This window comes from Notechis scutatus, chromosome 13 (genome assembly GCF_049901735.1).
Source record: "Notechis scutatus isolate UNSWTSFEM ecotype Mainland chromosome 13, rNotScu1.2, whole genome shotgun sequence".
In the NCBI taxonomy this organism is placed as follows: Eukaryota; Metazoa; Chordata; class Lepidosauria; order Squamata; family Elapidae; genus Notechis; species Notechis scutatus.
The window spans coordinates 390,724-406,147 of NC_142021.1; the positions used below are offsets into that span (position 1 = coordinate 390,724).

The following is a 15,424-nucleotide window of genomic DNA, read 5'->3' on the forward strand; positions in this document are numbered from 1 at the left end:
ATTGCATCCCCCAATCCCAACGCAGCAGGAAATGGGGGGAGGCGAGCAAGAGCCTCGCTGGGTCTGGCCAAGGCGGCCTTGAGCTGGAACATCAGAGAGCCTGTTGGGAACTGGGGGCTCCACACCTCCCCAGCCCCAAGCTGCCTTTCCCTGAGCGGCAGCAGCCCAGGTCCTGGGAGGGGCCGCCTCCACATCCTGCACAGAAGCCTCCCTAGCTGCATCTGGCCCCCTCCCCAGCCTCCCCCCAGCTCCTCCGTCAAATAGGAGGGGGAGGGGCCCTGGAAGCAGGGAAGAGGAACCCAGGCTGGGGGGCAGCGGAGTTCCCCTCTCCTTCCACCTGCTGCCTGGGGACACTTGGGGTCCGAGTCACGCCCTGTGGAAGGCGTGGCAGAGGGAGGGGCATCTCAGCCTCAGCCCGAGCTGGAGAGGAGGGGGGCCATTCAGCAGCCTCTCCCCCCCTCCCAGAACAGCTGCAATCAAGACCCCCCCCCCTTTGCCTAACAAATGGCGTTTATTCTGAGGAAAAGTGCTTACAGGTGCAGAAAAAGCAGCGCCTTTAATTGAAGCACAGCTAGCAGTTTAATGAAGCCATAAAGAGGATGCAAACAGGGGCATGAAGCGGGAGGGTGGGGGCGCTCGGCACAGGGGATGCTGGGGGAAGACTCAGGAGCCGCCTTAGCGGAAGGGCTGGGGGTCCCCAGGAGAAGGCAGGCGGACTCTGAGCCACGCCCCCCAGTGGCCAGGAGGGCTTGGAGGCCCCCAGAGCAGTCCCTCGGGGGCGGGGGGGTGGTGCTTGGCCACTGCTAAGTGGGGGTCCAGCCCCACCAACATAGGGATGCAGCTGCCCCAAGCAGCACGGCCCAGGTGGGGAATCTCCGTGAGCTTGAAGTGTGGGGGGGGGGCTCCATTCTGGCCCAAAGCCACAGCCGCCCAGGGGGGCAGTTTGGAGCAGTGGAAATGGTCGCCCCCAGCGCTGCCTGCGGTCTGAACTCTTGGCCCCAAGGGGGCTGGGCAGGGAGACAAAGGGAGGGAGAGGACCCCTGCGTGCTGGCCCTTCAGTTGGTCCGGGCCCCTGAAAAGAGCTTGGCCTGCGGCCCCCTCCGGTTGGGACCCCTTGGTGCTCTTGGCCACACGTGGCTGGAGTGAGTCTACAAAAGGAACTCTGGGCCCATTAACGTGGCTCAGCCACACTTTAAAAAAAACCCTTTGGAATGGGGGCTTGAAGGGAGAGGCTGCACCCAGGCAGCTCCGGCCAACAGGGGTACAGCCAGAGGCGGTCTGTGTTTTGTGCCCGCCTGGGTGCCCCCGAGCTCTGCAGCTCTGCTCTGAAGTCGCCCCGGCAGCACCAAGACCGGCCTCACCTGCTCACATTGGGGCTAATTGGATATTCTGAATGCCTAGCGCTGCCCCCCTCCCACCCCAGCCCCTGTCGAGCAGCAGATGGGAGCCGTGTGTGTGTGCGTGTGTGTCTCGTCTGGGTCAGGCTGGTTGGTCCTCTTCCCTCCGCCCTGCCTGTCCTGGGCGAAGGGCGGGGGGAGCAGAATCCACAAGTGCCCCCCTTTCTTCCCCTCCCCTCCCCCAGGCTGCGGAGTTCAAGGGAATGACTGGAAGGGGATCGTTTTTCTGCCTGTGTTCCGTAAACGCCTCCTCCTCCTCCTCTGTTAGCCACGCATGTCAGTTTCGACTGATGTGTTTACACACCATACCTGCAATTTGTTCCAAGCTCATTCAAAAGGCTCCTTTGTCTCCTGCTCCTCCTCCGGGCTGCTCTGGGGTTTATTCCGTGTCCTTTGCTTCCTTTTGTTGCCGTCACTCAGTTACTTTATTATTTTTATGTTCCAGGATTCTTTTAAACTCCTACAAGAAAGCTATAAATGGAAACATTATTTTCAGGGCTAATGCTTGTTAAACAAATAGCCTGTTGCTTCCTCGGAGGAAAACTCCCCGGCTACAGCCCAGCCCTGAAATAGCTGGCAAGCAGAGGTCCCATTTGCAGCAGCCAAAGGGACCCCTTAAGGGCAGCCAGCTGGGCCCCAGGCCTGGCAGCGCAATCAGCCTGGATTCTCCAGAATAGCTACAGATTCAGGAATTGCTGGCGTTCTTGGCTGTTCTCTTCCCCTCTGGGGGGGAGGCTCACCAGGGACGGGGGGCTCCGCCGCCAGCCGCTGAGATAAACTCCGTTGACCGAAAGAGCCCCTGGGGACACCTGGCTTCAACGAGGCAGCCCAGTGCTCGGTCTCCCGCTCCCAGGGAAGGCCTCCCCCCCAGGACTGACCAGTGATCCTTTCCGGGCTCAGGCCAGCAGCTTCCCACCCAGGGAGATGCCCTTCGCTGTGCTGGAGGGGCATTTTTGCACAGGAACTGCTCCTCCTCCGCAGCGACGGGGAGCAGAGCAAGGATCCACCCCCAGGTTGAGATGAAGGAGCCCCAGCGTGGGTGGGAAGGGAAAAGGGAGGGGTCCGGAGGGCTTCCTCCTCCTTCTCTGTCCCTCCCTCCCTCCCACATCCATCCCGCCCACTGCAGGCACCCCTCTTGTCCTCCCGGAGCCCCAGCAGAACCCCACCCCCAATAGTCCTAAGGACGCCTGACCCAACTCTCAAAAGAAACCAAGCGAGGCCCGTCTCCAAGAACCAAAGTCCTTTATTTGGCGTCAGTCCAAGAGAGCTCTCCCCCGGGCTCCTGACGGCTGCACACCTGTCTCTTTCACACCAAGACACCCACCCCCACCCCCCACCCCAAGCGGTTGTGCGTTAGGGCTCCCGCAGCTCCGGTGGGGGAAGAGCCATTGTCCACAGAAGAAAACCTGCTTGCAGATCTGTTTTCCATGCTGCTGCTGGAGCCCTGGAGGAGGAAGAGGAGGAGAGAGGGCAGCTGAAGGAAATCTGGGTCTGCTGTCCCCCACTCAAAGACCCCTCCTCCCCAGACCCTCAAGCCCTGCCTGGCTTCGGAAGAGCACCTGGCCGGGGGGGGGGGTCCCCAGTCCAGCTAAAACGTGCAGGTAAAGCAAGAGGACGTTTGCCGAGGCTGAGCGGTTCCCAGCCGGCTTCTTAACTGGCTCTCAACGAGCTCCCTGGCCAGCGGAGCAGAGCAGAGCAACCTGCAAAAGGCCCCAGCTGGACAAAGAGGCGGCCAAAATAAAGGTAGCGAGGAGGAGGAGGAATAGAAGGTAGAATAACAGGAGTTGGAAGGGACCTGGGAGGTCTTCTAGTCCAACCCACGGCTCAGGCAGGAAACCCTGCACCATTCCAGACAAGGGGTGGCCCAGCCTCTTCTTCTGAGCAGCTTCCAGGGCTGGAGCACCCACAACTTCTGGGGGGGCAGGTCCCCCCACAGATTCACGGCTCTAGGCAGGAGGGACGGATTACCTCACTCTTTTCCCAGGTACTTCATCATGATGCTGGTCACGTCGTCTTCTCTCCCTTCCGCCTCGGACCGTGGGTGGACCTTCGGCCCTTCCGAGCTCCCTCTGCCCACACACCCTTCCCCTTCCTGCCGTGGGACCTGGGGCCGGCACTTGACGCTGTCGGCGCTCTTGGAGGAGCCCACGGAGCCGGAAGAGGAGTCAGGAGTCGGAGAGGTGGCCGGGCTCCTCCTTCGCTTTCGGCTGTGGGGACAAAACGGTCTTCATCTCAGACAAGAAAGTGCGCTGAGGCGGGGCGGCCTGGTCTTCAAAATGGACACTGAGGGGCCGCTGCCCGTCCTTCCTCTCCTTGGGGCCTCTGGACAGGCTGCTGGTGGACTGAGCCTTCCGGATGGCCGGCAGGAAGTCCTCCAAGTCGGTGTTGGTTTTCCGCTCATAACTTAGTGTTGGTATTTTCCAAGAAAAGGGCTCCTTCCCTTCGCTCGGGATCTCCGCCAGCCTCTTGCTTTGGAGCGCCAGAGGCTCCTTCCCGAAATCCAAGGGGGGCTCCAGGCAGCTCCTCCACGGCCCTGGCTGCGATGGGCCCAGCACGTCTCCGCCCAGGATTGGAGAGGCCACTTTGGCGCCGGGGTCGGCTGGGTTCTGCACCAGGGAGTCATAGGAGCCAAACCTGGAGGCCCCTTTCAGGACCGGGGAGAGGGATGGCCGCACCCCACAATCCGATGAGAGGCTCCTCAAACTGGAGGAGCGAAGCAGGTCAACTCCGGGCTCTGCCCCAAGGCCACCCAGGAGGATGGGAAAGTCTTCGTGGTCCTTCAGGGTCCTGCATCTCCTTAGGACGGGAGCCCCGGCCGTTTGGTAGATGGGCAAGGAGGAGGAGGAGGAGGAGGAGGAGGAGGAGGAGGCGGCCTCCTCCAGAGGCTCCTTGTCTGTCAGCCGCTTCCTCCGCAGCTCCTCCACGTACTTGGAGAGCGCAGAAGACGAGGGCCACGTCTTCTCCTCGGCCAAAGGAGAGAGGTCCCTGCTGGCGGAGGGAGACGAAGGGACGTTCTCCTCCTCGGCTGCGGCAGAAGAGGACATGGGCCTCCGGCCCTCTGACTTGGGGGGGCTGCCGGGTCCCTCTTTGGGCCTCCCGTAGTCCCGCCTCAGAGATCCAGCGGAAGGGCCTTCCGGCCCTCCTCCGTAGTCCTTCCTTTCCGCACTCGGCCACGACATCGGCTGCCAGCTTGTCCCCTGGTCTGTGTTCGCCCTGCGAGGGAAAAGTGCAAGGAGAAACTCTGAGCCACGGCTTCACCCCACAGCCACCCGGGTTCCACAAGAGGGACGTCCACCGTTCCACTTGACCTTGAGATGGGCGGAGCTGCTTCCTCTCGAGAGCTTTTGCCAGCCAGAGAGAGAAAAGTGGCCGGACGGGGATCGCCGTCCCCCTTGCAAGGGCCTGGAGGGTGGGGATCCCAAACCGGGTTTGCCAGGGAGTGGGGCTATTCCTTCTCCTTTGCCCCGTACTGGGGGAGAGCTCCTTCCCCCCTGAGAGCCAGAATGATCACAGTCTCTCCAATGGAGGAAGGAAGTGAGAAAGGCCCCGCTGACAAAAGGGTTCCTTTCTTTTCCCTAATTTCTGCTCTGTTTTGAGAAAGACACCTTTGAACAACATTCAGCTTGGCAGTCATAAACCCTTCTGGCTAAAGAGAATGGATGCCGTTGCCACAGCAACGTTACACAGCCTGTAATCTGCAGAGTCAAGACCCCAGCGAGGTTGACCTGAAATGAAATCTACCCTGAGGGGCCTCTGGAGACGACCCTCCACCTGTCCACCCACCCACCCGCCTCTCCCAAGAAGGCTACAGAGGTTGGGAGGGCGGCCCTGGGCAAAGCAGCCGGCACAGGAGCCCCACCCCCAGTGACCTCAGACCCCAGCGGAAAGAGGAATCCGGCCACTCGCAGCCCTCCAGGCCCCTTTGCCCCCCACCCCCAAGGAGCTGGAATGGCGTGAAAAGAGGATCCCTGATGGGCTCCTGGCAAATGAACACCGCCAGCCCCCCCAGTCAGGCTCAGGGCAGAGGAAGCACCTGGGGGCCTTTCAGGGGATCCGGGCTTTGAAATTGGCCACGCAGGTGGGGCAGGTGGGGCCTCCTGCTGCCGCCTCCCCCAACTGCTCACTGGGGCCTTGAGCCCCTGGCTTTCCTGGCCCAGCCTGGCTCTGCTTCTCCCCTCCACCTACCTGTTTAGCATCGCCCCCCCACCCCCGCTTGGCACCCTCTCCTCCCTCTCCCACAGCGCCGGGGCTGCCTTGGGGGGCCGGGTTGGGCGGAAGAGAGAGCATCAGAGGGCCCACATGGGACAGGCCCTGGATGGGCTCAGGTGCCAGGCCTCGCAGGGGGGCCTCGTGCCAGGACCAGGCAGCCTTCGCGCTGCTTGGCAAAGGCAGGGAGGCCCAGGCAGGAAACCGTCCTGCCCCTCTATTGCCTTAGAAACGGGTCCTCTGGGAGGCCCAGGCTCTCCTCCCACCAGAGCCCCTCGGCCAGAGAACCCCAATAGGCAGCAGGGGGTTCCCAAATGCACCCAGGCCCCCCAAGACAGAGCTCCGTGCTGCCCAGCCGAGTGATGCTGCTCCTGCCTGGCTCACAGGCCAGCCTCACCTCGCTTGCCCACCGAAGGGCGGGTGGGCGGGTGGGCCTGGACCTGCCCCTGCAACCACCCCGAGGGAGACCCCCAGCAACTGGGAAGCCGGAGGGACAGGAAACCTCTTGAGACAAGAAGCAAGAGGCGGAGGGAAGGTTGGGCCCCCTCTAAATCCGAAGGGCTTGCTGGCCGAGCAAGACCCCTGCCCACCTCACAGGTACCTCCAAGGAGCCAGCCCTGGGGAAAGGGGAAGGGGACCCTTCGCAGCCAAGCCGGTCAGTGTTTGGCCCTCTCGGCCAGGGAGACGCAGCCCCATGCTTTGGGGGCAGAAAACGCCTTTCTCGTCCGTGCCTTCCAGTCTAATGAGCGGAGGAGCAAGAGGGGCCAGAAAACTCCCTACAGCTTCCCTTCCTCTCTTTTCACCCCCAGGTTTTTTGAAGGGAGCTCCTCATGGGAGAATCGGAAAGCATCCCTGAGCCAAACGGGATTTTTGCAGTGTGCAATCTGCACCAAAACAAATGACATACAACAGTAATTAGTGAAGATTACACAGCAATTAGGATGATTATTATGCTTATGCTAGTTGAAATAATTTATGCAATAATATCTGTACTGGAATTGAAGCACAGAGCATGTCCAGAGACAAAAGGAGAGAAGCGGTAATTGCACAGAGGGACGGAGCATCGGAAAGGCCGGGCAGCAGCGGCAGCAGCCATGACGGTTTGTGCTGGCGAGAAACGCCGGCCCTGCCTGGGATGACAACACACGGCTCCAGCCCTCCAGTGGCACCAGAAGGTCCAGGGCACCCCTGTGCCAGCTGCCACCAGGTCTTCCTCCAGGGGCTTGGCTGTGGGCTGAGGAGGGGGGCTTTCCTTCCAGAGGGGACCCCCTGCCCAGGGGCTGCAGAGGCCCCACCTCTTGGCAGGGACGCGGTAGGCCAGAGTGGGACCCAGCCTCAGGGGAGGCTGCCTTTGCCCACGGGGCCACGAGGCCCTCCTGCCCCCTTGGAAGCCCTCTCACCTCAGGCTCGGCAGGCTCCGGCCATCCAGCGACAGCTGAGAGCTGCTTCCAGCCAGACTGGGAGCTGATGGGGACGTCCAGCCTGACCCCGTCTCCACCCATGACCGGACGCTTCCTTCAGACTCCAGATGTAAGCTCAGTGACGAAGTCGAAGCCAGACTCATCTGACTCTCCCTGCAGGGAGGAGGAGGAGGAGGAGGAGGAGAAGGAGGAGGAGAGGGAGGGAGAGCTGCAGCTTCGGCCTCCTCCTGTGGCCCTCGCCTCCACACCATGTAATGAATTATTGGGATTAGGATTTAAGTTGCTGAGTCCAAGATGTGGGCCTGGCAAAAGACTTGCAAACATCTGGACATCCGCACGGCTGCTTCTCAACTTCAGCCACTTTCAGCGGTGTGAACTTCATCTCCCAGAATTCCCCAGGCAGCAGGCGATCTGTCCCTTGAAAGCACCACCTTCATGCTAGCTGGGGAATTCTGGGAGTTGAAGTCCACCCGTCTGAAAGCTGTTAAAGCCTCTCCCCCAGTGGCATCGCCCTGAACGGGAAACAGGGCAAGCTCAGGGCAGACCCTCCCTCACCCACAGGCACCCTGGCCAGTGACGGGCACCCCCCCCCCAGTGTACAGCTTGGCAGAAGCCAACGCATCTTTTGGCCAGCCGGCTCTGCCATCGCTGCCCTGAACTGCCCGGAGAAACTCCACCCACTTTCAGGAGGCAGAGTCTGGAAAGTGGTGAATTCTGCAAAATGGAATAAATCCAAAATCTACGAAGATCTAATCCGCCCTTCCTTTCTATTGGCTTCTACTCAGCAAGACCGTTTTTCACAGGTGCCAATCAATGGGCTTTACCCTGCAGCCCACCCCCACCCCCGTCAGCCCCAGCCAGGACCCCCTTTGGCTCGACTTACGTCTCCTGCCGGGTAGCGAGGGAATCCTGGGCCGTCTGGACGCTGCGAGGAAAGAGAAACCAGTCCTGGGTCCCAGTGGCCCCTCCCCTCTCCTGGGGACCCTTGAAATCCACGCACTCACCCACATTCACGCAGGGAAACTGAGGCCAGCCCCCCAGGACGGGGGTGGGGGGTGGGAGTCAAAAATGGCACTTAGTTTTTGGGGTTTTTTCCCCCTTTTAATCCTCTGAGCATCCCTTTCGTTTGAAAATTCAGATGCGGTTGGTTTTTTTCTGTACAAAATGTATAAACAACTGGATGTTGGCATTATTAATATTAGATAAACTGACCCGGGTTTCTCTCTTTTCCTCCTCAAAACTTGAGAGTGAAGTGGGGGGAAATGAGCCGTCCTGCAGGGTTGCTAATGCTCTATTAACAGGCTTAATCATTGCTACCACCAAGGAAAATCATTCTGCGAGCCGAAGTGACGTCAAGGCGGAGGAAGGAGCTGTGCTCAACGGGGAGGGAACGCCTCCTCCTCCTCCTCCTCCTCCGCCATTGCCGCCTGGCCACCCCGGGAAGATCCAGGAAATTACCAGAAGGTTTTCCGTTCTGGTCCATCAGAGGAAGCATCTGGGTCTGAATGGCCACCCCGCAAACATGCAAGGGGCAGCAGTCCCTACGGCTGTGAGCCCCCCCACCCCGGTATTATTTGCCATCCTCCCTTTCCCCCCACCCTCCCACCCTTGTCTTGTTGCTGGACTTTCCTTTAGCTGCCCTGATGGAAGCAGGCCTGCCCCCCCTCTTCCTTTTTCCCTGGCTGCCATTTCAGTCACACTCAGCAGCTCAGCAAGGCCCAGATCACAATCGCCCCAGTCTTTACACACACACAGACACACAGACACACACACACACACACACACACACACACACGTCATTCTAGGCGGTCTGCTGTTGAAAAGGTTCCCTTTGTGGGTTTGGCTCCTGGGATCAATTCCCTTTCCTGTTCAATATACAAAGCCGGAGCTGAGCTGGAGAACGGGGGGCAGTCGAGGAGGGAGGCAGCCTGGCTCTGCGAGGGGAACCGAGCCCCCCCGTGTTTGGGCTCACTTTCCCAGCCCCCACGAAAGTGGCTGGACCTCAAGCAAAAGGAGGCTGGAATGGAGCTTGGCATTAAGCAGAGTCCTCGAAGGAACGCAATCAGGGCAGGCCAAGCAAGATCTGGGGCCCAGGGCAGAGACCCCTGTCCAGGACAAAGGCCCCCCCGGCTGGTCTAGATCCTGGAGTCAGTTATCCATCCTTCTCCCAAAGCAGGTGGTGGGGAGAACTGCCGCTGCACCCCACTAACAGTTGGGGTTCTTGCAGCGGTCAGGAAATCTCCTTCCGGGCACCGTCCATGGTGATCCAACTCTCGCGGTTCAGCCGGGGCCTGGGTGGCCTTCCCAGCTTTTCTGGCTGAAAGTGGCCAGCTGGGCAAAGGCCGGGCCCGGTTGGAAGCAGGCAGAAGCTGCCCAGGCGACTGCAGGGCTGGGCTCTGGCGCACTCACCTCTCCGTCTCGCTCTCATCGCTCGACTGCACCTCTTCCAGAGCCACCTGCAAGCCTGCAATACGCCGGATCGAGGTCTCCAGGTCTGCCTGCAAAGTCTGCCTGACCGCCAAGAGCTCGTCCACTTGCTTCTCCTGGGGAAACGGGAGGGGGATTCAGGGGGAGGCAGGACCGGGGGCGGCGTTCCTCCGGAGAGAAACCTGCGGGGCCTCCAAAGCTCTTTCAGGGATGCAGGTGGGAAGACAACGCAGTCACACTACTGGGGCCTTAACTCGGTTATCGCTTTAACCCATTTTCCCAGTTTAACCCAAAGCTGACCATGGCTGCTTTGCACAAGCCCCTTGGGGGGTCTGCTCTGCCCTGAAGCCGCAGCGCCAATCCGGTTGAGGGAACTCAAATCTCAGGGCTTCTCCCTGGCATCTGGAAATGTCCATCCGCCAACAGCTGCCCTGCCTCCTCCCGTGCCAGCCATGGCCATGCCATCTCTGCCCTTGGCGCAGGGTCTTATTGGAGGCTCCAAAGGCTCCCAAGGTAGATGGAAATGGTCACCAAGGGAAGGCCCAGGGCTGGCTTTGTGTTGCTGGCTGTGGCTCCTTCGGGGCTTGGAATCGGAAAGAGGCGGCTCCCATTTGCTGTGGGGGGTTTGGAAACTCGGCATGTGGAGGCGGTCACTGTGCAGACGAGAGATATTTTAATGCCACCACACCGAGATACGTGCGTGCGATGACAGGGAGACGGGGCGAGGGGGCTGGCACAATTGCACATTTCTAAAGATATATTTCTCTCTCTCTCTCTCTCTTTCTGCCCTTTGCTATTTTAAGTATTCCTTGGAATCTCGAACTGCTCAAAATCTCCCTTTGGATTTCCGAGGGTGGCAGGTGAGCCCTCCCCTCCCCCCACGTGCTGCGTCCTCCCACAATCTTGAGAGGTAGGCCGGGCTGAAGGGCAACCCTAATTTCAGACTTCCAAGGGGCAAGTGGAGGGGGAACCCCGCCCCCTCTCGAACTCCTTGCTATGTTTTGTTCTTTTAAGATAAATGCACATAATATTGCCGTTCATTTTTAAAAAATACCCCGTGATTCCCAGACGGATCTTACAGTCCACTTTCTGCCATCTTCCAAAGGCGACGAGGGAGGGCCAGTTATACAAGGGGGAGGCCAAACACCCTCCCCGCCCAAAGGAGCAAGAGAGAAACACGACGGCGTCGCTGTTTTCACCTAGAGGGACCGACGGTTTCACTGCCGTTGTCTCTGGGGAAGGAGGAGTTTTCATGGCAGCTTCCGACCCTCAATAGCAAGGCTGGATCTGAGTCTTACCTAAAATCACTTCCACAATCCCACCTACAATTCAAATGCTTTTTTAAAAAAACCCATCCTTTCTCCAGACCGAACCTCAGCCGTCCAAGGGGGAAGCTGGGAAGGAGGAGGAGGAGGAGGAGAGCAGCCACAGTAACTGTCAAACTGGACTCCTTCCCCAGCCAGACTCCCCGTAGAAACAACCGGAACACAGCACAGAAAAGGAAAGGCACCCCGCTTTCCCCAGCCGCCTGTCTCTGCGGGGCCTTTGGCTGAAACGCTCCTCCATTCTGAGGGCCCGTTTCCCAGCCTTCCTCCCTTGGCACCGCTTCACAGCACGGTTTGCAGACAACCGGTTAACCCTCCTCCCTGCAGGAAAGATCCTTCACTGCCGCAGCAAAGTTGAGGCCTGCCTGCTCCATCCCGGCTAGTGGCTGCCAACAGGAGCCGCCATTCAGATCCTCTCTTTAGCCCTGGGGGAATTGGCTCTAGCCCACCCGACCTGGCTGACCAAAACCTTTGCCCACCAGCTGGAGCCACCCGGGAGGAGGCACAAACCAGCAAGGGAGCTGCGGTCCGACTTCCTTCCAAGCATGACCCTTGCCGGGTCCTCAGCATCCGGGTGTCCCCACCGCCTCCCTTCCTACGCATCTGAACGGTCCGAAGTCGAAGTCGTTTTACTTCGGCCACTGAACGTCCTGGGATTTCACTCGCTCGCTCTCCACCTTTTTCGGCGGGTGAAATGAGAGAGGCTCAGGCGAGGTGGGGAGGGCTAATCGTGGCTAATCCTCAGAGCAAAGCCCACGGCTGCAACTGGCGCAAGCCAATCTTTGGGGCTGAGAAAGAGCCCCCCCCGTTCTCCTCCCACAAGACCGCGGAGGGGCAGCTGCCATTTCCCCAGCTGTCTTGCATCCCTTGCGGTCTATGGCAGAAACAAAGAGGCTCCCCCAGCCCTCCTGATCTCCCCCAACCTCACCGCTGGCCCTCCGAAGGAGGGGCAGGGATGGAGCACTTCCAAGGAGCTCAGGCACTGCTGCTCATCAACCCTCCCACTTTCCAGCCATGAAGCCAAAACTAAGCGACGATGAAGGCCTGCGAGCTGAGAAGAAGGGCGGTGAAGGAGGAGGAGGAGGTTGCTCATGTCTTGCTCAGACTCTCTGCTTTCTCTCCCCCAGAGAATTTCTCTTGGCAGGCCCTTCCGCATCGGCCCCTTCTCTTGCAGCTCCTCCACCACGGGCTTGGTTTGCCGAAGGCATCCTTGGCTCCTTTAATCGGTGCCCAGACCAGGGGGGGGAGGTGGGCAGCGTTTCACACACTGTCACATAAGGATTAGCGGGACTCGAGAGCTCAAGGTGCCACCTTCCTGGAGCTACCCAGGAATAAAGACACAATCCTGCCCCCTACATTTCCTCCACACACCCCTGGGAAGTCCTCTGCCAGCTACACTCTGAGTAGCTACTATGGCGTTCTTGCGCTGGGTAGAAGAGGCCCCCGAGAGACCGGGGGCTCTGCAGCTGCCCCTCTTGGCGCTGGGCCCAAAGAAGCGGGGCAGGACGGCCCTTCCAGCTCCCCCGCAGGGGCCTTGCAAGGCAGGCCGTGGCCCCCAGCGCCCTCAGCCCCAAAGAAACGGGCACAAAGGGACCTCGGCTTCCCAAGTCAATAAAGGCCCCAACTATTGCAAGTCCTCCTCCGGGCCATAAACTCTCCCAGGATGGGTGGTGCAAGGCAGCCTCTTGTAAACAGAGGTGATTTTGAAGCCGTCTTTTCCCTCCCCTGGACCTTTGGGTGCTGAAGAGGCCGAAGGAGCCCCGGGGTTGCTGCTGGCCAAGGCCAGGCCTCTCTTACCAGATCCACCCGCCTGCGACTGGCCTCCAGCTCCCTCTGGGCCAACTCGCTCCTGTCCGCCTTCATCTCCTCCAGCCGCAGCCGGTAGTAGTGGACGTTCTCCCTCTCGCGCGCCTCGCTCTCCTTGGCCTTCTCCAGCTCCTCCCCCATCCTGACCACGCTGTCCCGCAGACGGAGCACCAGCACCTGCGGGGAGCAGCCGGAGGCCTCAGGGGAGCTGAGCAAGCCCCCTCCAGGAAGCCCCTCCCTCCCCCCCAGTACGACCAGCGCCGCACCTCGAACCGCTTGATCTGGACGCTCTGGAACTCCATCTTGCTCTCCAGGTCGCAGATCAGGGCTTCCTGGCGACTGAAATCGAGCGCTCCACCGTCGCCTGCTCCAGGTGGGCAAGCCTGGCCTGGGCCACCTGCAGCTGTTGGCAGAGCGGAAGGGAAGGCGGACCTCAGCCCAGGCGTCCCCCCAGCACGGTTCTCTGGTGGGGGGAATGGGGCGGCTTTGCAGCAAAGCAGCATGAAGACTGAGAGGGGAGCAACCCCAAACTCTGCGCCACCTCCAGCTCATCCTAGCAGCCCTGCACTCCTCCCAGAGAGCCTCCCCCTCAGCTCCAGAAAGGCCTTTGCTCCACCCGCTGACCTCCCGGCCAGCCCCCCGCCCCCCCAGGCCCTGCCCAGGCCCCTAGCTCAACCGGCATGCAGCTCCAGCCCTTACTCTCTCCTGCAGGACCTGCTTCTCCTTCTTCAGCTCTTCCAGCTGCCCCTGCAATTCTCGGATCTGGGCGATGTCTGTGGCTGACTGAGGGAGGGAGAGAAGCCAAGACCTCTGACCGGCCACGGGGTGGGGGGCGGGGGCAGCCCACGGCAGGTAGGGAGGGCGTGCTGGCTGAGCCTCGGCAAGGGGGGCAATCTGTCCAAGCCCGCCTCAGAGCACGGTTGCCACAGTCACCCGTGACCAGAAAGTTGGCCAGCGACACATCCTGACCCCCCAGATGTTCCCGTCAGCTCCGCCTTCTACCTGAGCAGGGGGTTGCTCCCGGGGGCTTTAGGGGAGGGGAGGGCCTTGGAAATGCAGAGCTTCCCGTTGTGTCGAGCAGACTCCCAGAAAAGTGGGAGGGAGGGAGGGAGGGAGGAGGGGTCCCGGTGGGCGGCCTAGAGATGGGGAGTCTGTGCCCGGGAGGGAGGGGTCCTCGGCCCACCCCCTCACCTGTGCGATCAGAGCCTTGTGCTTCGCCATCAGCTCATTCAGGTCCTCCTGGTCCTCCTCGAAGCGCTTGAGCAGGTCGGCCTTCTCGTGCTGCAGCTGGTACAGCTGCTCGTCCACCTGCACGAAACACAGCAAGGCCTCTAGGGGGGCTTCAGGGGGGGGGGAGGCGTCTGGGTCAAATATCCAGTCCAGTACCAAGTGTTTGTTCCTGGTGGCCGTCTCCAGCTCTGAGTGCAAATTCTCCACCTCGAGGGACAGCATCTTCTGAGACTCCTGGGCTTCGGCACATCTGGCTGTGCTCTCTTCGCACTGGCAGAGAGGGACAAAGGGACACCTGTGGATGCCGCTGCCAGGCCGGCCTTTAAACACCCCCCTCCCCCACTGCTGCTGGTGTCCCTCTTGGCTCTCCAGGAGCTAAGTCCGGTTTAGCCCCTGATGCAAGGGAACCGGGGGGCTTCCTCCTCCTCCTCCTCCCTGCCTGGGTGGGAGCACCTGGGAGGAGGAGGAGGAAGGGGGCCACACTTCTTCCCTAGCAGCTGAGCTGAAGAGCCAGGCTCATTAATTAGCCAATGAGGAGAATCTCCTCCAATTTGCAGAGATTAAAGCAATTTGCAAGGCAGAATTTATAAGCGGCTGTTTCTTGAGCAGCATCGACTGCAACCACCCGGTACAAACCCGGGAGGCCAAAAGGCTCTTCCACTCTGGGGCAGCCCCACCCAGGTCGGGCTGGTTTCTTCGTCTTCTTCACTCCTGGTGTTTGCCAGCACCTGCCCAAGGTGCCCACTAAGCCGGGCCTTTGCTCAGGCCCATCCCTGGGCCAGCCTGGACTCGGCCGCTCCAGTCAATCCCCCCTCCCCACCCCGGGTCTTATGGGGCCTTTGCCTGTTTGCGGAGGATCCTGGAAAGGCCGGCTCTGCAGTGGAGGAGCGTCTGGCCGTTTCGGTGGCCAATTTCTGCCCTAAACCAGCCTCGTGCCGAAAGACCGTAAAGCCTCTCCCACCCAGGGGCCACAGCCTACAGCCCAGCCTGAACAACCGGAGGAGCAGCAGGACACTTTGCAGGGGAGGGGCTCGGGCAGGAGCCTCCGGCTGCGGGATCCGCTCCCGGGTCAGAGGATTTTGCAGGGAGCCCTGGGAGCTGCCTTGCAGTCCGGCTGCCCCAGCGTCCCACAGCCGAGATCTCTCCCTGCAGGGAAAATGGGGCAGGGTGGAAAGAGGACTCGGCCCCCACAGGCTCTAAGGGCAGAAGGAGCCCCTAACGCTTACGGGCTGAGCCAGCTGCCCCCCTCCCCATCTCCAGGGGCTCCACCCTCCTTTTCGTCCAAGCGCTGGCGTGGCTGGGTGGCCGTGGCCACGTCCCACCAGCCCCCTGAGTTCGGTCGAATGTTTCTGCAGTCTTGCTTGTCCCCATTTGGGAAGGGAAACGGATTTGGGGCCAGGCAGAGCGCTCTCCTTCTGCCCCCGTCATTCAGATCGTGAACCCCAGAGCTCTGAATGTCTGGTTGCCTGTCCTGAAAGCTTTAGTCTCCCCCTCTCCCCCCACTTGCCTCCCCCTCCCCTCCCGGCCCTTCATTTGTCTGTTCTGCTTCCTCCTTTCTCTCTCTCTCTCTCTCTCTCCCCACCTCTTTTAAATCTGCATAATAAATTTTTCC

The 15,424-nt window shown here is 60.6% G+C and overlaps 1 protein-coding gene across 1 annotated transcript in view; it reads right to left on the minus strand.

Annotated features, from left to right (window-relative positions):
* Window positions 1–2,622: 2,622 nt before the first annotated feature.
* MYO18B (myosin XVIIIB) overlaps window positions 2,623–15,424 on the minus strand; it is a 37,118-nt gene continuing 24,316 nt past the window's right edge. Inside the window, 12 exon segments of the mRNA XM_087942826.1 lie at window positions 2,623–2,841; window positions 3,366–3,564; window positions 3,566–4,610; window positions 7,004–7,177; window positions 7,908–7,949; window positions 9,434–9,567; window positions 12,574–12,759; window positions 12,849–12,925; window positions 12,928–12,985; window positions 13,282–13,365; window positions 13,774–13,890; window positions 13,969–14,082. Of these exon segments, the coding sequence (XP_087798952.1) occupies window positions 3,367–3,564; window positions 3,566–4,610; window positions 7,004–7,177; window positions 7,908–7,949; window positions 9,434–9,567; window positions 12,574–12,759; window positions 12,849–12,925; window positions 12,928–12,985; window positions 13,282–13,365; window positions 13,774–13,890; window positions 13,969–14,082 (2,229 nt within the window). The 3' untranslated portion in view covers window positions 2,623–2,841; window position 3,366.